The following is a 21,061-nucleotide window of genomic DNA, read 5'->3' as shown; positions in this document are numbered from 1 at the left end:
ATATAAGTATGCAATACAACACGATAAAATAGCTAGGTTCTTTTATTTACATTTTCATTTTTATAATACTATACAATATAAATTCATTCAAGAAAACAGTCCTTGCCTTAAAGAGCCCTCCAGGAAAGAGGATTGTGATTGAGGAACCTAACAACTAATGTGACCCTAGTGTTTCATTAATGGCTTGATTTTTATAAATAATTTACACCTTAAAAAACTTACTTGAAATACTACAATTATAGTTGCTGAAATGCAAAGCGAAGTTGGCAAAGTGAGAATACACCTAATGGCACAATATGAGTTGACAAATATTCCTGGAAGTACTTCTTTAAAATTGACTGAATTGGGCTGCTTTTACTGTTTTCCCACAGAATTGATACTTTCACTGAAGAAAGGTAGCCGTGTCGTGGTTTCCACCGCCGCTGCTGGTGATGTCAGACGGGGCTGGGTCATGTGAAGGGCAGCAGCGGATGAGGTTCACCAAGAGTTCAGCCGCATACATTAGGTAACACCATCGGTCGCTGTGACATAACTAGTATGAAGAAGGCTGAGTTGAGACATTCGTCAATGGAGAAGAGATAAGAAGACATACTACAAACTTTGTTATGCAAAAAACGCTCCAGACCTTAATGTTTGGAATCGCTGCGCTCTGCTGGAGGAGTCCGCCGGCTGCGCGTCAACATGCAAACACTTTGTGAGCGTCTGTGGGAAATGTAGGTCTGACCCTGCGCGCACAAACAGTGTGATCATAGACTGTGTGATACAGGCATGCTTTACTGTTTAATGACGTTTGCATCAAGTAGCCCATAAACTGCAGCGGTGCGAACTCAGATAGAAACCACCCTGTTTGGAGGATTTTACGCGCGCCCACCACCTCCACACGGACTTCGCTGAGAGCCCAGCAAGAATCATGTTTGATTTTATGGAATTTCAAGCTTTCGGTCCCGGAGAAATCATTGACTTCTACAGCACTTCCAGCCCTGCCTGCATGCTGCAGGAGCAGGAGCAGGATTTGGCGGATTTCTTCCCTGAGCTGATCGAGTCGGACTGGCAGGAGCACCGGTGCTCGCAATGTAGGTGAAACTGAAGATGTAGTGGAGGACAACGATGTTCACACTTTGCCCGAATATCATGAGTAGAAATCAGTTGTGTTGTGTTGGATCACGTCAAATTTTTTGACATTATTTGATCCAAAATCAGAAAGCAGGAATGTAGCTCACATGGCCTGCAGTCTGTGCAGTGCACCCTCCATCCTTAAACCTTCAGGGGGTTCAATACAACGTTGCCATGCAAAATGTTTCACCATGTATCTACTCGCTGTAGTTTGGCATTTGCACTAGGATTTTAATTATATAGAATTCATTACACATCTTGTAAAAAAAAAAAAAACATTCTAGTGGAGTGAGATTCCAAAACATTGGGGTGCACTGATCTCTGTGAATATTACATGAAACATGTTGATTGGTAGGAATACACTTATGGACTGTCGCAATGTGATAAAGCCACTGCATCAATCAATCAGTCATACAATCATTTATTTATTTTAAATGCCCTTTCATATAGGTTAATACATACAGGTGATAGGCAGTGCAAATGTAAAAGAACTGTAAAATAAATAAAAGATGAACAGCAAAAGAAAAACTCTAATTAAAAACAAAAATCCAAATATATACACTACCGTTCGAAAGTTTGGGGTCATGCAGACATTTTCATGTTTTCCATGAAAACTCACACTTTTATTCATGTGCTAACATAATTGCACAAGGGTTTTCTAATCATCAATTAGCCTTTCAACACCATTAGCTAACACAATGCAGCATTAGAACACAGGAGTGATGGTTTCTGGAAATGTTCCTCTGTACCTCTATGTAGATATTCATTTAAAAATCAGCCGTTTCCAGCTAGAATAGTCATTTTCCACATTAACAATGTCTAGACTGTATTTCTGATTAATTTAGTGTTATCCTCATTGAAAAAAGTGCTTTTCTTTCAAAAATAAGGACATTTCTAAGCGACCCCGAACTTTTGAATCGTAGTGTGTTTATCACATGATATAATACAATGATCGAAAACTGCAACAAATTAAATCGATAAGAAAACATCCTAAAACATTTATACAATCAATTCATTGAGTAAATACTAGATGGTTTTAGAATGTTTTAAGCACAATTTAAAAGAAGCAGGTTTTGCTTTTACTTTATTGAATTCTAAAAGGATTTTGTATTCAATAAGTAACCTCACCCTGACTTCAAAATAGTTTTTTGCAGCATGGTCTTAGTTCACAACCACTGTTCAGTGAGTTCAGTGAGAACCAAAATATCTGTTTCTATATCTATTCCACATCTAAACAATGAAATGCTGATTCTCATTTGCTTAAAATTTTTTACTGAATATTTGAGTTTTCCTCAAAATCAAAGCAACAGATTCCATCATTCCCATCTTTTAGTATAAGCAGTGAATGAGTTAAAACAAACTACAGTGCATTAATAAGCACATGTAAGTGCTTATTAATGCACTGATGCAATAATATAAAATGCTAAAATATAAAACTTCCTAAACAAACACTTGTAAAAGTCAATTTATGGACTTAGAAGTACATTGCAGTGTGCTATAAACTGTGTTGAGTGCTTAGATGCTGCATCTAAACGCTAAATGGGAGAAATCTATCTGTTCTACACGCGTGCCTTCTTTATCTACATACTGTGATGGTTTTCAGGAGTTTGTAATAGAGAAAGGATGTGGGGAGAAGCAGCAAACAGAGCAGAGGACTGTATTTGAACGCAGAGCAGCTCATGGCCGTGTGGTGGTCTGTGTTTGGGACGGGGCAGGGCCGGTCAGTTTGGGGTCACTGTGGGTTCATCGGACGGTCACCAGCTCAGGAGGTCAGAGGAGAACCAGGCTGCACCAGTGGTAGGAGAAGTACATTTACTTAAGTAAAAGTAACTGAAAAATACAAACTAAGGTACAGACAAAGCCCTCAGTATGCATTAAAACATACCTTTGAACTGGTATATTATTATATATGACATTATTTGATTTTTTTGAAAGAAGAAAATATGTTCTGCTGCACACACTTTCATTAATTTATCATGCTCTGGGCCTCTTGTTGTGAAGGGTCTACAAAGAACTTAATTTCTTAATGTAGAAATTAAGTGTAGCAGTCAGATAAACGAAGCGAAGTAAAAAGGGGGCAACATTTCTCTTTGCAATGTATTAGAGTCAAAGTATAAAATAGCATGAAAGGAAAGAGCTTTCTAAAGTCCAAATACCCCAAGACTGTACTCAGTTATGTATCATCCCTGATTTCTGCTTTTATGTCTCAGAGTTAAGTAACGGTCAGTTTTAAAGGGAAGAAAACCACCAAAAAACAAATCTACTTTGCATGTTGTTGACTCACTGAAAGTTAAGAACAGGTTTAGGTTTTGTATTTTCATACAAATCTGAATTACTACTGTAAAAGTCTTGATAATATAACATGTATTCGTGGAAATGGAAGACAAAGGAAGAGTAATAACAATAAATGGCATAGGATAAAATATGTAGTCAGCCTGTCATTTTAGCTCTAAAAGCAACCAAAGCAAAATACAACAAGTACTTGCTTCAAATGAATAATGACTGACAGAAGTGAGTTTATCACAAAAATATGAGCCCAAATTCTCCCTCTTAGTATCTGCAATCAACCAAAAGATGCCATTGTCACCATGTTGCATTCATGAGTGAATGTGTAAACGTGTTTCAGGGTCCACCACATCATACGGGTCATTCTTTACTGTAAAACACAATCACAGAAGTTTCCTTTTAGACTTACCTCAGCCTCCCTAAAAATTCTTTGTTGACTGGGAGCTTGACTCCCACAATGCACTGTGGAATACATCAAACACCACCACCTAAATTGGGATGGGCTCCACTGTTTCCCCCTCTTCCCCCGAGCAAACACTTACCCTGCCACACACACTGTCTGTTCCTCCAAACTCCCCCTCTCTGCCTCTCATCAGTCAGTTGGGCTTGTGGCATGCTCCGGCATTGTTTTGCGTTGGGGGAGCGATCAGGCCTGATGGGGGTGTCCTCGTTTGACCCGCCGATTCCAGGTTCAACAAGAGGCCACGGGTTCAAGGGGATGGAGAGGAGCGATTTTTCTCGTTTTTGTCTCCTTTTGCAAAACAGCTTTCTTCATTTACTGTCAGGGCCGGAGTGGTGGAGGTGATCAGAGAGCCAGCGGGGAGGCTGGGCGAGCCCTGCAGACTGGAGCAAATCTCTTCTCAAAAGTGATTTCAAAGTGGGAGGGTTGTGTGTTGTGATTGATGAAGTGAAATGAAACGTTCAGCTGGAAAAAAAAAAATGATGAAAGCTGTGCTGAAGTAGGTCACTTTGCATCTCAACGGCTGTAGATACTAGAGAGGTCAGTTTTACATTGAATGCATTTCTAAAGAAAATGAAATGCTTCAAGGCAATCCAAGACTGTGAACACAGCTTTGTCTCGTTATGAGACAGTTTGGGTTTTACTCTTGAGTTTTATCTGGCAGAAATACCGATAAACAACTTCTCAATTTCATTTGCACAAAGTGAGGAATGTGTGTTAATTTGAGGGGGGTAGGATGCCTTTATAGTCATGCAGCTTCAGAGTCAAAGATAAATGCCGATAAGGTCGGTGTTGATTTGCACAGAAGTTGTGCCAGGTGAGTAGGGACCAATGAAAATGCTCTCTGGTGATGAGTTGGCTTTTTGAAACTGAGCGACTAGCAGAGCTGTGATTCTGTGATGGGGTTTGTGGGGTTTACTTCTCAGAATAGCCTCCCATTTACACTATTTCTCAATGTTTGCCTCCATAAAATGCATATAAAGATGACCAACCCTCTGTGATGTCACCCATAAGCTTACCTGTACTGCAATTTTGAAACTCAGTGTGGTGGCAAACATATCTGGGCCATGACAGTAGTCACTCAGAATGCCTTTAATTATGCATAACTTAAAGCCTGATTACAATTTAAACAAGTAAGTTATATAAAATGTAGCTATAGAGACCCAGTCACTGTGGATGGAAACTGAATCAGTGGGTTGGCTGGTGGTTTGCCTTTGCATCCAGGCAGCTAATACACCCATTTACCTTTTCTTTGTTGTCTATTATGTCATGTATAGGAAAACATATGTTCCAATTTCTTTCCCATGTAGTCTATTGCTCTTTCACAACTACATATCCCTCCATTCTGGTCCAGGGAAAAGAAAAAAAGGTGCATGATGTCTGATGAGGTCAGTATGAAAGGGTAGTGAAATACTGCAAACTGTGTTTACTGTGTTTCTCGGCCAAAAACTGCTTCACTGAGAGCACTGCATGTCCTGGCACATTTTCATGTTGAAGGTTTAAACAATTCTCCCACAGCTGTGACCTCTTTCTTCTCTGCAAATGTTTTTTCCCCCAGTGCTTCTTGGAGTTGTATGTAATTATGTTGGTTGACTGTTTAACCATCTTTTGTCCATTTCTTCAATAATAATTAATTAAGAAGCCCAGTCTTGTTATGTATAATCAGACCTCATATATAGAACATCTGTAATATGGAGGTTATGGAGCTCAGTGTGCTGCAAATTACCTTGCTATTCTGTAAAGAATGCGTAATGAAATTTAGATTTCGAAAGGTTGAAACTAAGATATTCCTGGAACCTTATTGGTGTGCAGGGAAGATTAAACATTTTCAAAATATGTGCTGGCAATGCTCTGACACTATTAATCAAATATTCATTTGATAATGTCAGTACAGTCTGCCTCTTAGGTCATCAGATATTGAGTTTTTACACGGCATTTCCGCCTACCAGAGTGATTGTTCATTCTTCATCTTACAAAGTGTCATGTTTATACTGAAGGCATAACTTTGGGGCCTGAGGAAACGTCCTAAAACATTAAAGTTTATTGTTCGAAAGTAAGGAAGGTGAAATATCTTATGTGGGCATACTAACCTGTTGTTGATAGCTTATTGGTAGACTTACTTTCCTCTCTCTATGACACAGTTTCTACCAATAATGCAAACAACAAGATGCAGTAGATGCCTGTTCTACACAGAAAATGTTACCAACAGGTTTTCTTCACACAGTAAATCGCATATCCTGGTATTTTAAAATGACTGATTAAATGTGACTCGTTCGAAAAATTAACAAGAATATTTGTGTTCAGTGAGTTCATTTCTCCATCAATCCCTCCTTGTTGCAAGCTCCAACGGTCAGACAGTCTGCCCAAGTGTTGCTCATGATAAATAACGTTCTCAGTCAGAGATCCTGTGGCACAATGAATGATAAATAAATCAAAAACGTTAGCAATTCATTCCTGCTGCGTCTGATCGGTCAGTGTTGTATGGTGTAATGTTATGTGTTTGCAGCAGTGGAAGCCAGAGCTCCAACTCTAGCTCGGATGATCTGCTTCACCAGCCCCCATCCCCACCCTCCACCTCCACGCACTTACAAGCCCTGTTTTGTGTGTCAAGACAAAGTCCTCGGGCTACCACTTAGGGAGTCAGTCGCCCTGTGAAGGCATTGCGAGAGGTAACGTGTCAGAGCTGTGGTCTTGCTTCACGAATGTCAATCTTGTTCGGTTCCGGTAGAAATGGTAAACATGGTTTCACACAAGTCAGGATCTCATGCAAGCAGTCATTTTGTTGTAAGTGTGCATCTCCCTATAAAGAACAAAAGAAAGTCTTATTTTGGGTGGATGCTTGTAACTGGGAGCAGCTTTCAAAACTCAGTAAAATATATTTACGTAAAACTAAAATCCGAAACAGCATGTTTTTATTTTGTTTTGTCGCAATTACTGATTACTACTCAGGAGAAAGCACCTAAATAAATCACTACAAGGACTGACTTGAGTCCTGATAAACCCACATGTTGTGAGCAACCTGACTTCATCAGTATTACAGTAACAGTTTGCTTCTGTAGATAATCTGTTTCATGTAGTTGTGCAGAGAGTTGTGCTTTTGCTGTTTATGAATGTTTCATGCTTCCTCTTCAGTCTGTTCCTGTTTTTTGCTCTCTGAATCCATCTTTTTATAGTATTGTAGGACTTTCTGTTGAAAATCAAGCTATTTAAAGCTCAGTCCATCATCAAAAGCAGTCTGAAGTACAAATAACATTGCTTCACCAACAAAGTAGCAAAACTAACAAAAAAGATCATAAACCTTACATTTATGTCTGTTTTCTCATGCCACGTATGGGTTCTTACCTCAGTGAGGGCATGTATTTTACCCTAAGTAATGATTTCTTCAATCTGAAGAAGGAGTCTCATGTAAACTGCATCTTGACACATGCGGTTAATATTTTGTAGAGAAATTCATTTACAGCCATTGATGATGCCTTGACCATTTTTGTACACCTGGACGGTCACATTTTCCATTCTCTGGTAAAATATCTCAACATCTATAGATAGTTTTTAGTTTTAATTAATTTTGGAAACGGCTTTAAACATGGCTAGATCATAATTTAAGTGGAAGAAAATTAAGCATTGTTTTTCATATTTAGTCAGTTAAATTATTAATAATAATATGTTCTCGTTCTTATCCTGGTGTCTCTGCAGGGCTTCTTCCGCCGCAGCGTGCAGAAAAACATGGTGTACACCTGTCACCGCGACAGAAACTGCATCATTAACAAGATCACAGGAACCGCTGTCAGTTACTGTCGGCTGCAGCGGTGCTTCGCTGTGGGAATGTCCAAAGAATGTGAGTGACTGATCAACTCTGACTCAACAAAACTCATGAGGCTCCTTGCCTAAATCAGTTCCTTGTTCATATTGAAACTATATCTTTAGCACCAAAAGTGCACTCGACATTTTTACGATCCACATAATGATTCATCTGCTGTTATAAAATGTGATTAAATTTTAGAGGAAATTCTAACGGAGACAGTGGATTCTAAATGGTGGGATATTAGATAGTGAATAATGATAGAAGATGATCATCGCCAACAAGAGTAGTCTATACAGGTGTAAGAGGTGAATGAAAGGTTAGTGAGAGTGAAAAAAAGAAACTTTTTTTTTTCAATAGATGATTCATATCTTGTTCAATGAGAGAGATGCACAGAAACCCCTACAGTGGACAAATACATCGTCATGCTGCGCTATACGAGGAAGACGGCTTTGTTTATATTTGCCGGTTGCACACCACGTCTCACATTATGTGAGTTCTGACTTACAGTGAAAATCGAGTTACGTAGAACAGAATTCTGACTTAAGTTGAGGACCCCCTGTATGTAGAGATCCATATATATATATGTATATATACCAGTCATGGAAAACAATATTAGACCACACTTTGTTTTCTTCAATTTCTTGTTCAATTTAATGCCTTGTAAAACTAAAGGGTACATTGTTTGGACAGATAAATGATAACAACAAAAATAGCTTCAATAAGAGTTTAATTTAAAAGCTGATTTCTAGCAATTATCCATGGTTTTCTTGATAAAACCAAAGCCACTTAAGTTCTTACATCAATAGCGATGGCATTGTACTTCCATAGAACAGTGCTTTTAGGCATTCTGTTTGTTTTAGTCACATGACACACACAGGACTTGTACTTGATTGCATAACCTTTGTTTTTGATGACTGCAGCCATGCGTCTTGGCATGCTCTCCACCAGCTTCTGACATTGTTCAGCTATCATAGGAGTCCATGAACAAGAAATTGAGGAAAACAAGGGTTGGTCTAATATTTTTTTTCCATGACTGTATATACGACACACAATAAAACTAACAACAAAAAGCACCAAACAGTACAATTGGTCTACGTAAAAAAAAAACAAAAAACATAACAAACAAACCCAAAATATATCTGTTCACCCAACACAATCAAATGAATAAGTAATATTTAAATCAGACAAACCTGTTTCACTCCCTGAAGTGGCAGCCCTTGCTATGTCTTGATGGCAGCTCTGTATAAAAGCCTGGTGCTCCATGGTGCCATTTTGCTGGAGCCGTTCAGATGACCACAGCTGTAGAACACTGGATACCCCAGCACTGGGTAAGAACAAAGAAAAGATTAGTACAACTTAAATAAGCAATGCTGAACATACAAAAGTTAGCTAATGTGGCCCCTACAATAGAACTTAAGTACTTCAACAAAGGCTAAATAAATTAGTGTGTTGTTTGAAATTATAAATTATGTGTTTATGTGTTTTTGTATGTGCAATATGAATGTACAGTGTTTCAACTTAAACTAAAGTGGTTTACTGGGGTTTCCGACTATCATGGTTTGATAAGGCTGTAAGTCTGGCTCTTACATGGCCTAAATATTAGTGAGCATTCAGAGCAACATGCTGTCTATGGACCCTTTGTCCTGGGCTTTGCCGCTCAGGGCAATTCAGCCTGCCCTAACTTCTTTTGGTGGAAGTTATTAGGGCTGAAACAGTATGACAAAAAGAACCCCAGACACTATTCAAGGCTAAATGAACAGGCTCTGTGCATGTTTCTCCTGCTAAAAATATGAATGAATTTTTTTTTCGTTTGTTTGACATAAATATTCTTGACATGGAAAATAGTTTTGAATACATATGCAACATGTATGCTTGAAATCATCAAACTCATTCCTTTTTGTATGTATAATTGTGATCATAGCAAAATCTGTGGAATATTTTTATAAAAATGTTATATTGGAGACATGTCCTTATTAATGTTTCAACCACTATAACAAAGCAAAAAAAAATGCTCCCTTTGCATTGAGGTAGCCGCATAACTCTTCAAGCATCAGAAATGAGGTTAGTGGTAAGTGGGGAAGACCCTGTAAAATATTCATTTCAAATGACTCATTGAGAATTTGTAATTCCAGCAGCGCTCTGGTACTCCATTGTACAACAGAAACAAAGTCAAACTCTGTGTTACCTAGAGCTGACCTAGATAACTGAGTGTTACGTGCAGAGGGCGGCAATAGTGCAGGGATCCACCCAGCCACAATGTTCCCTTTGTTGTTTGTCCCACACTCACATTATATAAAAACATCACATGTAGCAGACTGATGCCATACTATGTAACCGCCTTGCTGACCGCTTCAGCCAGTGTGTAACATGATCTCATTTGGAGTGTATATACCATGATGGGTGGATGTAGGGCATCCAGAGGGAGGAGGAGGAGGAGGAGGTTTAAGTGAAGAGGGCAGAGACTGAGGTGTGCATATCTGAGCTTGCCTGACATGTGCATAGCAGCCTGAGCTAAGTCAGTAGGACGCGGGAAGCATGCTGACACCACTACCAAAGCGATTATGAAAGGCTAACCTGATAGGCTGCGTTGTCTCACATGCCACCCTGCAGTAAAAGACCTTCCACAGCTCACTGCCAACAATGTTCATTCAAATTATTTTCTGCAGTTCTCAGAGCACTGAACTATTTGTAGTACAAAATGGTTTCAAATGATCTCAGAACCACAAGTGAAATCGCAGTAGCTCTTTAGCTCTGTGGGGTTATATCATCTGTTGAAAGAGCTGCTCTGTATGATTGTGGTTGTATGTTTAGGCTTGTTGTCCTGCCTGCAGAATGAATGTGATCTTTTTTTTAGTTATGGATGACATTCACAATAAACTTAAGTGACTATCAGATGTGGTAGCAGTGGCAATCCTTTCAGTGGCTTTAACAAATAGAGGAATCAACTTATTTCTTCAAAGTGCCTGTTAGCAATATTGATAGAGCATACAGTGATTTATTTTCTTTCTTTCTTCTTTTTAACATCAATTTCTGATCCAATTGGCTCCGTTGTAATCCATCCATTAGGTATTAAGCTCCTGGAGCTAATCCCAACCAACATTGGCCATTAAGGTCAGATACATCCTGGCCATCACAGGCCCAACATGACGCGTCGTATATCTTGAGCTGGAAACTGATTCTCAAAAGGTAATAATGATACAGAAGCTCCACTCTGCAGGTTGACAGGGTTTGTTACAGGATGATAACCTGAATCTGTTTTTGAAACCGACATCAGTACACTGCAGTTTCAGGGTGGCATTAAGTGAAGTGTCATCTGGCATATAGAAACACCATATCAACATAACAGCAAATTATATTTTCGCTCGAGGGAGGCTTCAAATACACACGTGGACCAAAATGTTGGTACCCCTCAGTTAAAGAAGGAAAAACCCACAATTCTCACTGAAATCACTTGAAACTCACAAAAGTAACAATAAATAAAAATTTATTGAAAATTAAATAATCAAAAACAGCCATTACTTTTGAATTGTGATTAACATAATTATTTAAAAAAAACAAACTAATGAAACAGGCCTGGACAAAAATGATGGTACCTCTATAAAAGATTGAAAACTATTTGACCAGAGTGACATGATTAACTCAGGTGTGTCATTTAATTGACATCACAGGTGTTTCCAAACTCATAATCAGTCAGTCTGCCTATTTAAAGGGAGACAAGTAGTCACCCTGCTGTTTGGTGAAAAGGTGTGTACCACACTGAACATGGACAACAGAAAGCGAAGGAGAGAATTGTCCCAGGACATCCGAAAAAAAATGATAGACAAACATCTTAAAGGTAAAGGCTATAAGACCATCTCTAAACAGCTTGAAGTTCCTGTGACAACAGTGGCTCATATTATTCAGAAGTTCAAGACCCACGGGACAGGTAGCCAACCTCCCTGGACGTGGCCGCAAGAGGAAAATTGATGACAAATTGAAGAGACGGATCGTTGGAATTGTATCCAAAGAGCCCAGAGCAACCTCCAAAGAAATTAAAGGTGAACTCCAAGGCCAAGGTACATCAGTGTCAGATCGCACCATTCGTCATTGTTTGAGCAAAGTGGACTTCATGGGAGACGACCAAGGAGGACACCACTGCTGAAAAAACTCATAAAAAAGCGAGACTGGAATTTGCAAAAATGCATGTTGACAAGCCACAAAGCTTCTGGGAGAATGTCCTTTGGACAGATGAGACCAAACTGGAGCTTTTTGGTAAGGCACATCAACTCTATGTTCATAGACTCAAGAACCAAGCATACGAAGAAAAAGAACACTGTCCCTACGGTGAAACATGGAGGAGGCTCAGTAATGTTTGGGGCTGCTTTGCTGCATCTGGCACAGGGTGTCTTGAAAGTGTGCAAGGTACGATGAAATCTGAAGACTATCAAGGCATTCTGGAGAGAAATGTGCTGCCTAGTGTCAGAAAGCTTGGTCTCAGTCGCAGGTCATGGGTCTTCCAACAGGACAACGATCCAAACACACAGCCAAAAACACCCAAGAATGGCTGAGAGAAAAGCGTTGGACTATTCTAAAGTGGCCTTCTATGAGCCCAGATCTGAATCCCATTGAACATATGTGGAAGGAGCTGAAACATGCCATTTGGGAGAAGACACCCATCAAACCTGAGACAACTGGAGCTGTTTGCTCATGAGGAGTGGGCCAAAATACCTGTTGACAGCTGCAGAACGCTCATTGACAAATACAGAAATCGTTTAATTGCAGTGATTGCCTCAAAAGGTTGTGCAACAAAATATTAAGTTATGGGTACCATCATTTTTGTCCAGCCCTATTTCATTAGTTTGTTTTTTAAATAATTATGTTAATCAACAATTCAAAAGTGATGGCTGATTTTGATTATTTAATTTTCAATAAATTTTATTTATTGTTACTTTGTGAGTTTCAAGTGATTTTCAGTGAGAATTGTGGGTTTTTCCTTCTTAACTGAGGGGTACCAACAATTTTGTCCACGTGTGTACAGCTTAAAGTGCAAATGTGGTTGTTGCTTCTTAGTGTTTCTGTTCTGTCGAAGGGCTTGACTATCAAACTGAATTTTTAACATTAATACTTAGTGTTTTTTTCAAATCAAAATGTCAAGAAGATTCTTCATAGCCAGCATTTCAGCTGTTTGAATCCCTTATTCCCATCTTCGCTGTTTTCTTTCCCTCAGCGGTGAGAACGACAGAAACAACAGAAGGAAGGGGAAGAAGGAAGCGGTGAAAATGACCGTTATGGAGACATACGAGCTGACGGCAGAGCTGGGCCTGATCGTGGAGAAGATCTGCAGGGCTCACAGAGATACCTTCCCCTCCCTTTGCCAGCTGGGAAAATACACCACAGTGAGTCACAATAAGAGACCAGGATGTCAAAATGATATTCTTCAAAGAGAGAAGACTGTCTGCAGAAAGGAAAGGATCAAAGGTTAAATCTCTGCCCACTGCAGGTTTATTTGACTTTAGTTGATTTATGGTTTAGAGATAAGAGTTGCAGGATATCATGAATTTCGCCAGGTATTTACACTGTGACTGCCAATATGAGACCAAAATGGAAGTAGCTAAATGGTCTCAAAACTTGCAACATGTGACTAATTTTCCAACAGAAGTTCTGGATTTTTTCACAAACTGCCACTGTAGAGGCTAAACAAATGGATGTACAGCTTTCCATATTTGAGATTATGGAGATCTCATGGGAAATGTTGGACTGGCTGCTGTGATCTGTAGCCAGAAAAGATTTAGGATATTCAGTGGCATTTAAAGCACTATAGATCTCTTTTTTTTAGACTCTGGTTGCTGAAAGGCCAAAGCTCACAGGCGTTGAATCATGCCTGACCTCATTATAGATCACTGTTTGAAATCAGTAATGTTAGGGATGTCTCAATCTAGTTATTTTTTGCCCCTGATCCACTTCATATATTATTTAGTATCTGCTTTCTATTTTGTCCCAATCCAATACCATTAAAAAATAAAAGTTGCATTAAAGAAGTTGCATCTATCCAATACTAAACACAAAAACAGTGATCATGCAAATAGTCACGCACCCATCACAACAAGGAAACACGGCACATCCCTTCATCACAGTAACTTCCCAGAAATGTTAAATACCAATGAAGTAATGGAGCGTATGTAATCTGCACTGATGTGCCCTTTACAAACTGGTTTATTGTGGTTTGCCAAGGCAGAAGAAGTGAGTGATGCCTGGAAGGATGAGTCACATCAGGAAATACAACAGGAATAGCAAACTGATTGACATGCATGCTGTTCTGCCACTGAAAGATAATAAACTTCCTGGTTTGAGATTAATCAGGGCTCCTGTGACTCCAAAAATGTCTGAAGCACTTAAGAATTTTTGGTGCTTACCAAAGAAGCTTTAACCAGTACGAATGGAAAATCACCAGCAACAAATCGATTTTAAAAAAAGAAAATTAATGGAAATTTCAGCCAAATGCATTTGTCCGTTTTTGAATATTGTTGCGCACAGACAGAGAAATTTGGAAGGACAAACGAATGCCGATCTTCGCATAACTCCTCCACATTCCTTGGCGGAGTATGTAGATGAGTATTGTGTGCTAGTTTAGTCATTTATTGAGGGACTTGGTACATCTCAGCACCATTATCACACAATGAAGACATGTTTAAGTGGGTAATATGGACTATCTTTTAATAATCACATCACATCTTTTGTATAGTCTGTGATGTATCTTCCCCAAATGTTGAACCTTAACATTTCTACCAATGAACAACAAGCACCTGACAGATGTCCTTTCTCATCCATCCAGGCCTCCAGTTCAGACCACAGGATCCAGCTGGACCTCGGGCTGTGGGACAAGTTCAGCGAGCTCGCCAACAAGTGCATCATCAAGGTGGTGGAGTTTGCCAAGCGAGTCCCCGGCTTCACCGGCCTCACAATCGCTGACCAGATCACTCTGCTCAAAGCTGCCTGCCTTGATATCTTGGTAGGTCCATCTGAAAATCTGCTTCACTTCAAGATGTAAAGTTGAGCCTTCAGTGTGACAGTGCCTGAAACAGCTGTTTTTTTCTGGATTATTTTATCAAGTAACACGATTCAAACCTAGTGGAGATCTTGCTTTTGTTCATGCCAAAGACAAACTGACAGGCAGGCTGGTAAACAGGCTGCAGTCGACTGGCAGAGTGTGTTGCATGTGTGTCATCGTCACCATCTGGCTCCAATAATTTACCCACAGAGCAGTGATCTCTTAGAGGAGTCTGTGTATAGTCATAACACCAGTTTCATTTTCACACATTTATCTCTTGGGAAGCTTTCTGAGACTTTTGTTTGCCATGTTTGGGTTAAATATTTGTCACTTGTTAGTTGGCATCTAGAATATATCACACTTTAAGTCTGGTGGGCCACACGTACTCTTCTAAATCTGTATTTGGGTTTAAAATTACTGTTCATGGAATTCATCAGGGACCATACACAGCAATTAACATTAATTACAGTGTGAATGAGCCAGAGTTATGATTAATTTTCAACTGGTGTGACTGAAGCCTCAAACACTTAAAATATGAATTATGCATACACAATGTGACACAATCAAGAAATGTTTTTGTGTTGTTTTTTTGCTTTTGACTTAGCTGCTGTTCATTTGCTCATTTAATTCACCTTGAATTTAGGGAAAAATTCAAAATAAAGGCAGCAAGAACTTTTTCATGTTGTCCTTTCCCTTGCTTTAACCCCTTAAGCTTCAGTGTACCGCCGGCGGTACACCTACTAATTTGCATAGGAATTTCAAGAATGCTGCAAACACGATTATACAAACACTATACGCCGATGGAAAGCTTAGATTCTCATGAATCCGCCGGTATAAACCACTTTCAGATGCGATTACCACAGCGGGTGAGAAAAACACATTTGTCCGACAAAAACGAATATTCATCCATCTGTTCTCTATACACGGCTTCAACGCACACAGCGCGACTCACATTTCCGGGTTTATTATTACACACAAAAAAAGATTCCACAAAAAACGGCCATAATCCAACCTTTTACATCCAGATGACACAAGCCAGTAAACTATTTTGTCCAAAACATGTCCTGAAGTCGGTATAAAATCCCCGAATCGGTCATTTTCAAGGAAATGCACCTCGCGATGCCCGTCCAATATTCCCTGTATTTTTCGTAATTTTTTTTATTTAAAAATAGAATATTAGCGATTTTTTTGTACTGAAAACTGCTGGAATTGACTGAAGCTTAAAGGGTTAAAATCTTTCAGAATCCGTTGTTGTTTTCATTATACAGTTTGTAATGAAATTGCACAGTGGTTCATTCATTCTGATTTTTGAAAATGCATCTCTGTCAAAACTTTACTTTAACTGAGGATGATATATTTCCAAGGTTAGAGCAAGTACAAAAACAGCATACAGGTGTAGCTTCTTTAATCTATGGATATCTGTCAACAACAAATTGTCAGTGAGCATGAGCCTTCACTGGGAAAAAGGTTTACTGTATATGATCACTGACATGAAATGAAATGGCACACGTTGGTTAAATATGATACTCTGTGCGCTTTGACTTTACACTTGTTCCACTTGTCCACTTTTTAAAAACGCTGTTATTCTGAGTGTTTCACCCTCTCTGTTCTTCCTCTTTTCATCCAGATTCTGAGGATTTGCACTCGCTACACTCCTGACAAGGACACAATGACCTTCTCTGATGGATTGACTTTGACCCGCACTCAGATCCACAACGCAGGATTCGGACCGCTGACGGATCAGGTTTTCACTTTTGCTGGGCAACTGCTGCCACTAGAAATGGATGAAACGGAAAGCGGGCTCCTCAGTGCCATTTGTCTCGTCTCTGGAGGTATTTAATCTATACAGTGTTTAAAATGTAGTAGGTAGTTTTGATTTGCATTGCTGTGCCGCTAACAGCTCAGCTTCTGGAAATCAGTGGCGTCATTCAGTGTCCAAAACGATAGCTTTGAAAGTTTTACTTTCCAAGTTCATTCATCTGTCATTCCAATCAGGCGCTAAACTCCTCAAAACTAAGACGATATTACTAATTAAAAATCCTAGTTCGCCTATGTTTTGGGTCCTCAGTTTTGCTTTTAAGCAGCAGATTCCCTTCACACTACGTGGCACATCTTGCATTTTTAATTTTTTTTTTTTACATCTTGCATTACATGTACGACACAGAGCACCAGTTACAGAGCTTGTCATTGCTGGCATGTGGTGGTAGACCACTGACTTACTCAATTAACAGAAAGGCTGTCTATATGTCATCCCTCTTCTCTCTCTCTGAACAGACCGCCAGGACCTGGAGGAGCCGTCGAAGGTGGAAGTGCTGCAGGAGCCACTGCTGGAGGCGCTGAAGATCTACTCCCGTAAGAGACGACCAAGCATGCCCCTTATGTTCCCCAAGGCCCTCATGAAGATCACTGACCTGCGCAGCATCAGCGCTAAAGGTGTGAATATGCCAGCCTGCTATTAGACTGATTGTTTTTCTTAAGTAAATTAGATTTGTGCCGTAGAAATGTGCTGTGACTTGCATCATGCACCACTGTGAGAGATTTTGAAGGAGTGCCTTTTTTCAGGAGATTAGTTTGCTACAGTTTGTAGCCACAAGACTGATGTGACTCTTGAGCCCTTTTTAGACGGGATGTGTACGTACTGTACGTTGTTGACTTTATCAATCAGTTTAATTGACAGCATTATTTCATTTAGACAATGGTCAATTTTCCATGTTTCTCATGACTTCACCAACACAATGCTGGAGAGAACCGCAGGACGCACATGTTTGCCATTCGCACAACATTAGGCAATACGATAAGTGATGTGTAATGCGGAATTATACAACTACCAACAACAGACCAAATTTAATTTAATAGCAGCCTATCAAAGTGTTTATATGAATAACAGCCCAGTGTATTGATGATTTCCTAATGAGTGAAAATGCTGTCCATGTGTGATGATAAACGCGTTTGACTCCCTTTCATTGGAGACACTGAAACTGTTTCTGCTGCCGTCTCATCCTGCAAGTATTTAATAAACTCAAGAGGAATGACTCCTACAAACAGCTGGAAACAACAACCAAATCCTGATACAGATGTAAAGAAAAGTGCATAATGTAACTTACTGTTGGATCCAGACCGATCTTGTCTCTATGACCGGGATAATTATAGTTACTGGCGCTGTTGTTCTGTGTGCAAATGTGCACAGCTTTCTTGCTTTGACGATGCTAATGTGGATTCTGCTGCTGTCTGATACTGGAGGTATTTAATAAACTCAGAGGAAAGATTCATTCTGTGATGTTTTTGGATAAATAGTGGTGCTGAAGAGCACACAGCTTTGTATATTATGTGTGCTACATATAAGTCTGAGTCCAGCTGCATTGTGGCTTTATTCAATTCAGGGTCTAAAATCCTGCATTCTTGGAGATGTTTTAAGCCGAGGTCTATTTTCAGTCTTCGATGAGAGGTAGTAATCCTTCTGTTGCACGTTATTTAATGCAGACAAAAGCTACAAACATGTCTGTTCATTTCCACAGGAGCTGAGCGAGTGGTGACACTAAGGATGGAGATCCCCGGCTCCATGCCTCCACTGATCGAGGAGATGTTGGAGGATCTACAGAACCTGGAGAAACAGCAGAAGTCAGTCACCATTCAGCACATGCACAACTCCTCTACTTTCTCGCTCTGAATCTGCTCTAAGAACTTGTCTTCCCTCCAAGAGAAATTATTAACAATATAATGTACAGATGCAGTTCAGAGGGTTACTAGTTTCTTACCTCACTTAATGTCCAGAGTCTCCCAGTGAATATTTAGAACTCTATCTGCAGACAAGTCAGAGAATTCAGTTTAACCATTTTTTTCCAAAAAAGTTCATGTCTCTTAACTCAAATCCTGCTTCAAAAGAAGAACAGGAGACTCGTGCAGTAATGTTTTAATCTCGACTTCTGTTTTCATGAACCTTGCAACATGACCACTGAGAATCACTCTCAGCCTTTCTTCAGTGTTTCTGGTTTTTAATATATTTATATGTGCATGAGATACCACATGGATTCATACTTTACCTCATTTAGCAGTAGCACTCGTAAGATAGTGAACATATGGAAGTTTTTTTAACTTTATACACAAAAAGTCAAAGTCTACTGTTTGTCTCATATGTTTGTGTAAAAAGAAAAGGGAAACGTAAATGCAAAAAAAATACTTATAAATGCGAATGTTCATAATTGACTGTAACAAAGTTCACATACTAATGTAACTCAGTTGATATGGGAAGAATTTTAGTAACAGATAAGTCCATTGAATACACTATTGTGTTTGCTTGTTGCTCAGTGAATGTCAGAGTTTTTGCTGGAAATTAACTTGTTTCACTGCATCAAATAGTAAATAGTTATACACAGATAGCAGGTAAATGATAATATACAACTTTATATATTATTTCACTTTATAAATGGAACTTGCCATTCCATATTGTCAGAGAGTATTTTAGCTGTTATTGGGGCTATTATTGTTAAAACACTGAAACAATCCTGTTGTTGTTTCTTGATTAGGATTTTATAAAGACATTTTCAGCATTGGTCTACTGCTCCATGCACTACACTGAAATATCTCAACATGAAATAATCTCGATGATCCTGCAGCATTCCTAGTAGCACCATCCTCATGTCCAAACAAGTTGTCCTTTGTGCTGATTAACGAATGTCAGTTGTTAGATTTTTGCTCCTGTCACATTTTACTCACTGTGAGACTGTTTTTCACTGCAATATACAGTCTAGTACCTTTTACGGAAACAACACAATTATGACTAGAAGTAGAGAGAACTCTAAAATATCTTCTGTACATCCTAACAAAGTTTCAATCATAACTTGTTTAAAAAGAAACAAAAATTTAATTTGTTATTTTATAAAAAACTGAAAAATGTGGAATTAATATGTTCAATAAGTGCCCACAAGTGTTACTATTACTGAAAAAATGCAGACTCTACATAATAGAAATATGTTACTGTTTACATTTCATTGGTTTCCATACTTGTCTCCTCTCTGTCTGCGTAAACACTGCCTCCTGTTCAACCACATTCAGTTTTTGTCAGGTGACTGCTGGTTGCAGCCTGGTCACGATTTCTCGGTTCTGCTGCACAGCGCCAAATTGTTTGCAGTCTTTGGCAAACAGTTTACTTTTGGCTATTTTTAAAATGAGGCCTGTAGAATGACTTAATTTTGCTTACATTTAAGTTCAAGCTTATATTTGTTTACTTTTACCAACAAAACTGCACATCACACATGATGAGGTCAACAACCATCGGAGAGCTTGAAATCTGAGGATTCTTTGTTATTATAGCTTCGTGGTTTGATAAATGATTTAATTTTAGCATTTTTTCTAAAAAATGAACATGCCTTTCATACCTGCCGGCGGGTTTTGGGTTCCGGGGGGGGGGGGGGAAAGCGTTAAGGGTGATAAACTAAAATCAAAATGCTTATCGACCAGCTCACCCCTCAGCAGCCATTTTATGACCTGAACCCTGTCTACATAAATGGGTAGAGCCATGACTGAAATTTCAATGATCACCAGGACATAAAATTGTATGTGTAGAGTTAATTTTTCTTGGATACGCATTGTACTATGGGAATTTAAAAAAAATAGATTATAGGAATTATGTGGTCTGAAATCTCAAATGTCTGATAGAATCTGACAAGTAGGAATGAAATCTTAAATGTTTTTTTGCTTTAAAATGTACATGCTTTGAACTGACTGTTGTAAACAAACATCCTGTACTGTAACAACTCACATGTGCCTGATGTAAATGTGCCAGCATCTTCCATACCTTTTACATTTTTACATGTTCTGTATATACATATGGCCATTTTTCACATTGGGACATGACTAAACACATTTCATACGTTTGCGTTGGTCTATTAAAGCCTTGTGTACTGAGTTTCATTCTGCAGTTTCATGTTTCTTCTGAAGCTGCAGGCTTTTTCCAAGATGACGCAGTTGATCTAGTTTCCTTCTATGAGTATGTGAGGTTGTTTGAGGTCAGATCCTTTTCTCCTAATACTAAGGCACATACTGCCCCCCGTTGGTGTTGTGAGGAACTGCACACAGCAGTACAGTAAATACAGGTAGAGTTGTATCTGCTCGTCTATGTAGTAGTTAAATAATCCCTGACTTCAACAAAAAACGAGCTACATTAGGGACTGCTGTGTTAGTGAGGTACTTTACTAATCCCAGATTTTATAATTCACTTTATTTCAAAACATAATGTCAGAAAGGTAATGATGCACTAAATATTGTCAACAGATCTGCGGATTCTTCATAATTTGTGTGCACAGGAAATGAAATTGTCTTCACCATCAATAATCTTCATTAACCCTGTTGCACTCAAACTTTATACAATTGAAAA

General features: G+C 39.0%; 1 protein-coding gene across 1 annotated transcript; it reads left to right on the top strand.

The window, feature by feature from the left end:
- Nucleotides 1-359: 359 nt before the first annotated feature.
- Nucleotides 360-20,593, top strand: LOC110956012 (retinoic acid receptor beta-like). Its single transcript, XM_051956410.1, is given in 10 exon segments — nucleotides 360-1,077; nucleotides 6,369-6,426; nucleotides 6,428-6,472; nucleotides 6,474-6,533; nucleotides 7,553-7,694; nucleotides 12,858-13,036; nucleotides 14,473-14,649; nucleotides 16,316-16,520; nucleotides 16,963-17,121; nucleotides 18,204-20,593. Coding segments are annotated over 10 exon segments (1,344 nt in total). The 5' UTR covers nucleotides 360-910; the 3' UTR covers nucleotides 18,356-20,593.
- Nucleotides 20,594-21,061: the final 468 nt, after the last annotated feature.

Source organism: Acanthochromis polyacanthus, chromosome 12, assembly GCF_021347895.1.
Source record: "Acanthochromis polyacanthus isolate Apoly-LR-REF ecotype Palm Island chromosome 12, KAUST_Apoly_ChrSc, whole genome shotgun sequence".
Taxonomy (NCBI): Eukaryota; Metazoa; Chordata; class Actinopteri; family Pomacentridae; genus Acanthochromis; species Acanthochromis polyacanthus.
This window is presented reverse-complemented; position numbering and strand designations above follow the sequence as displayed.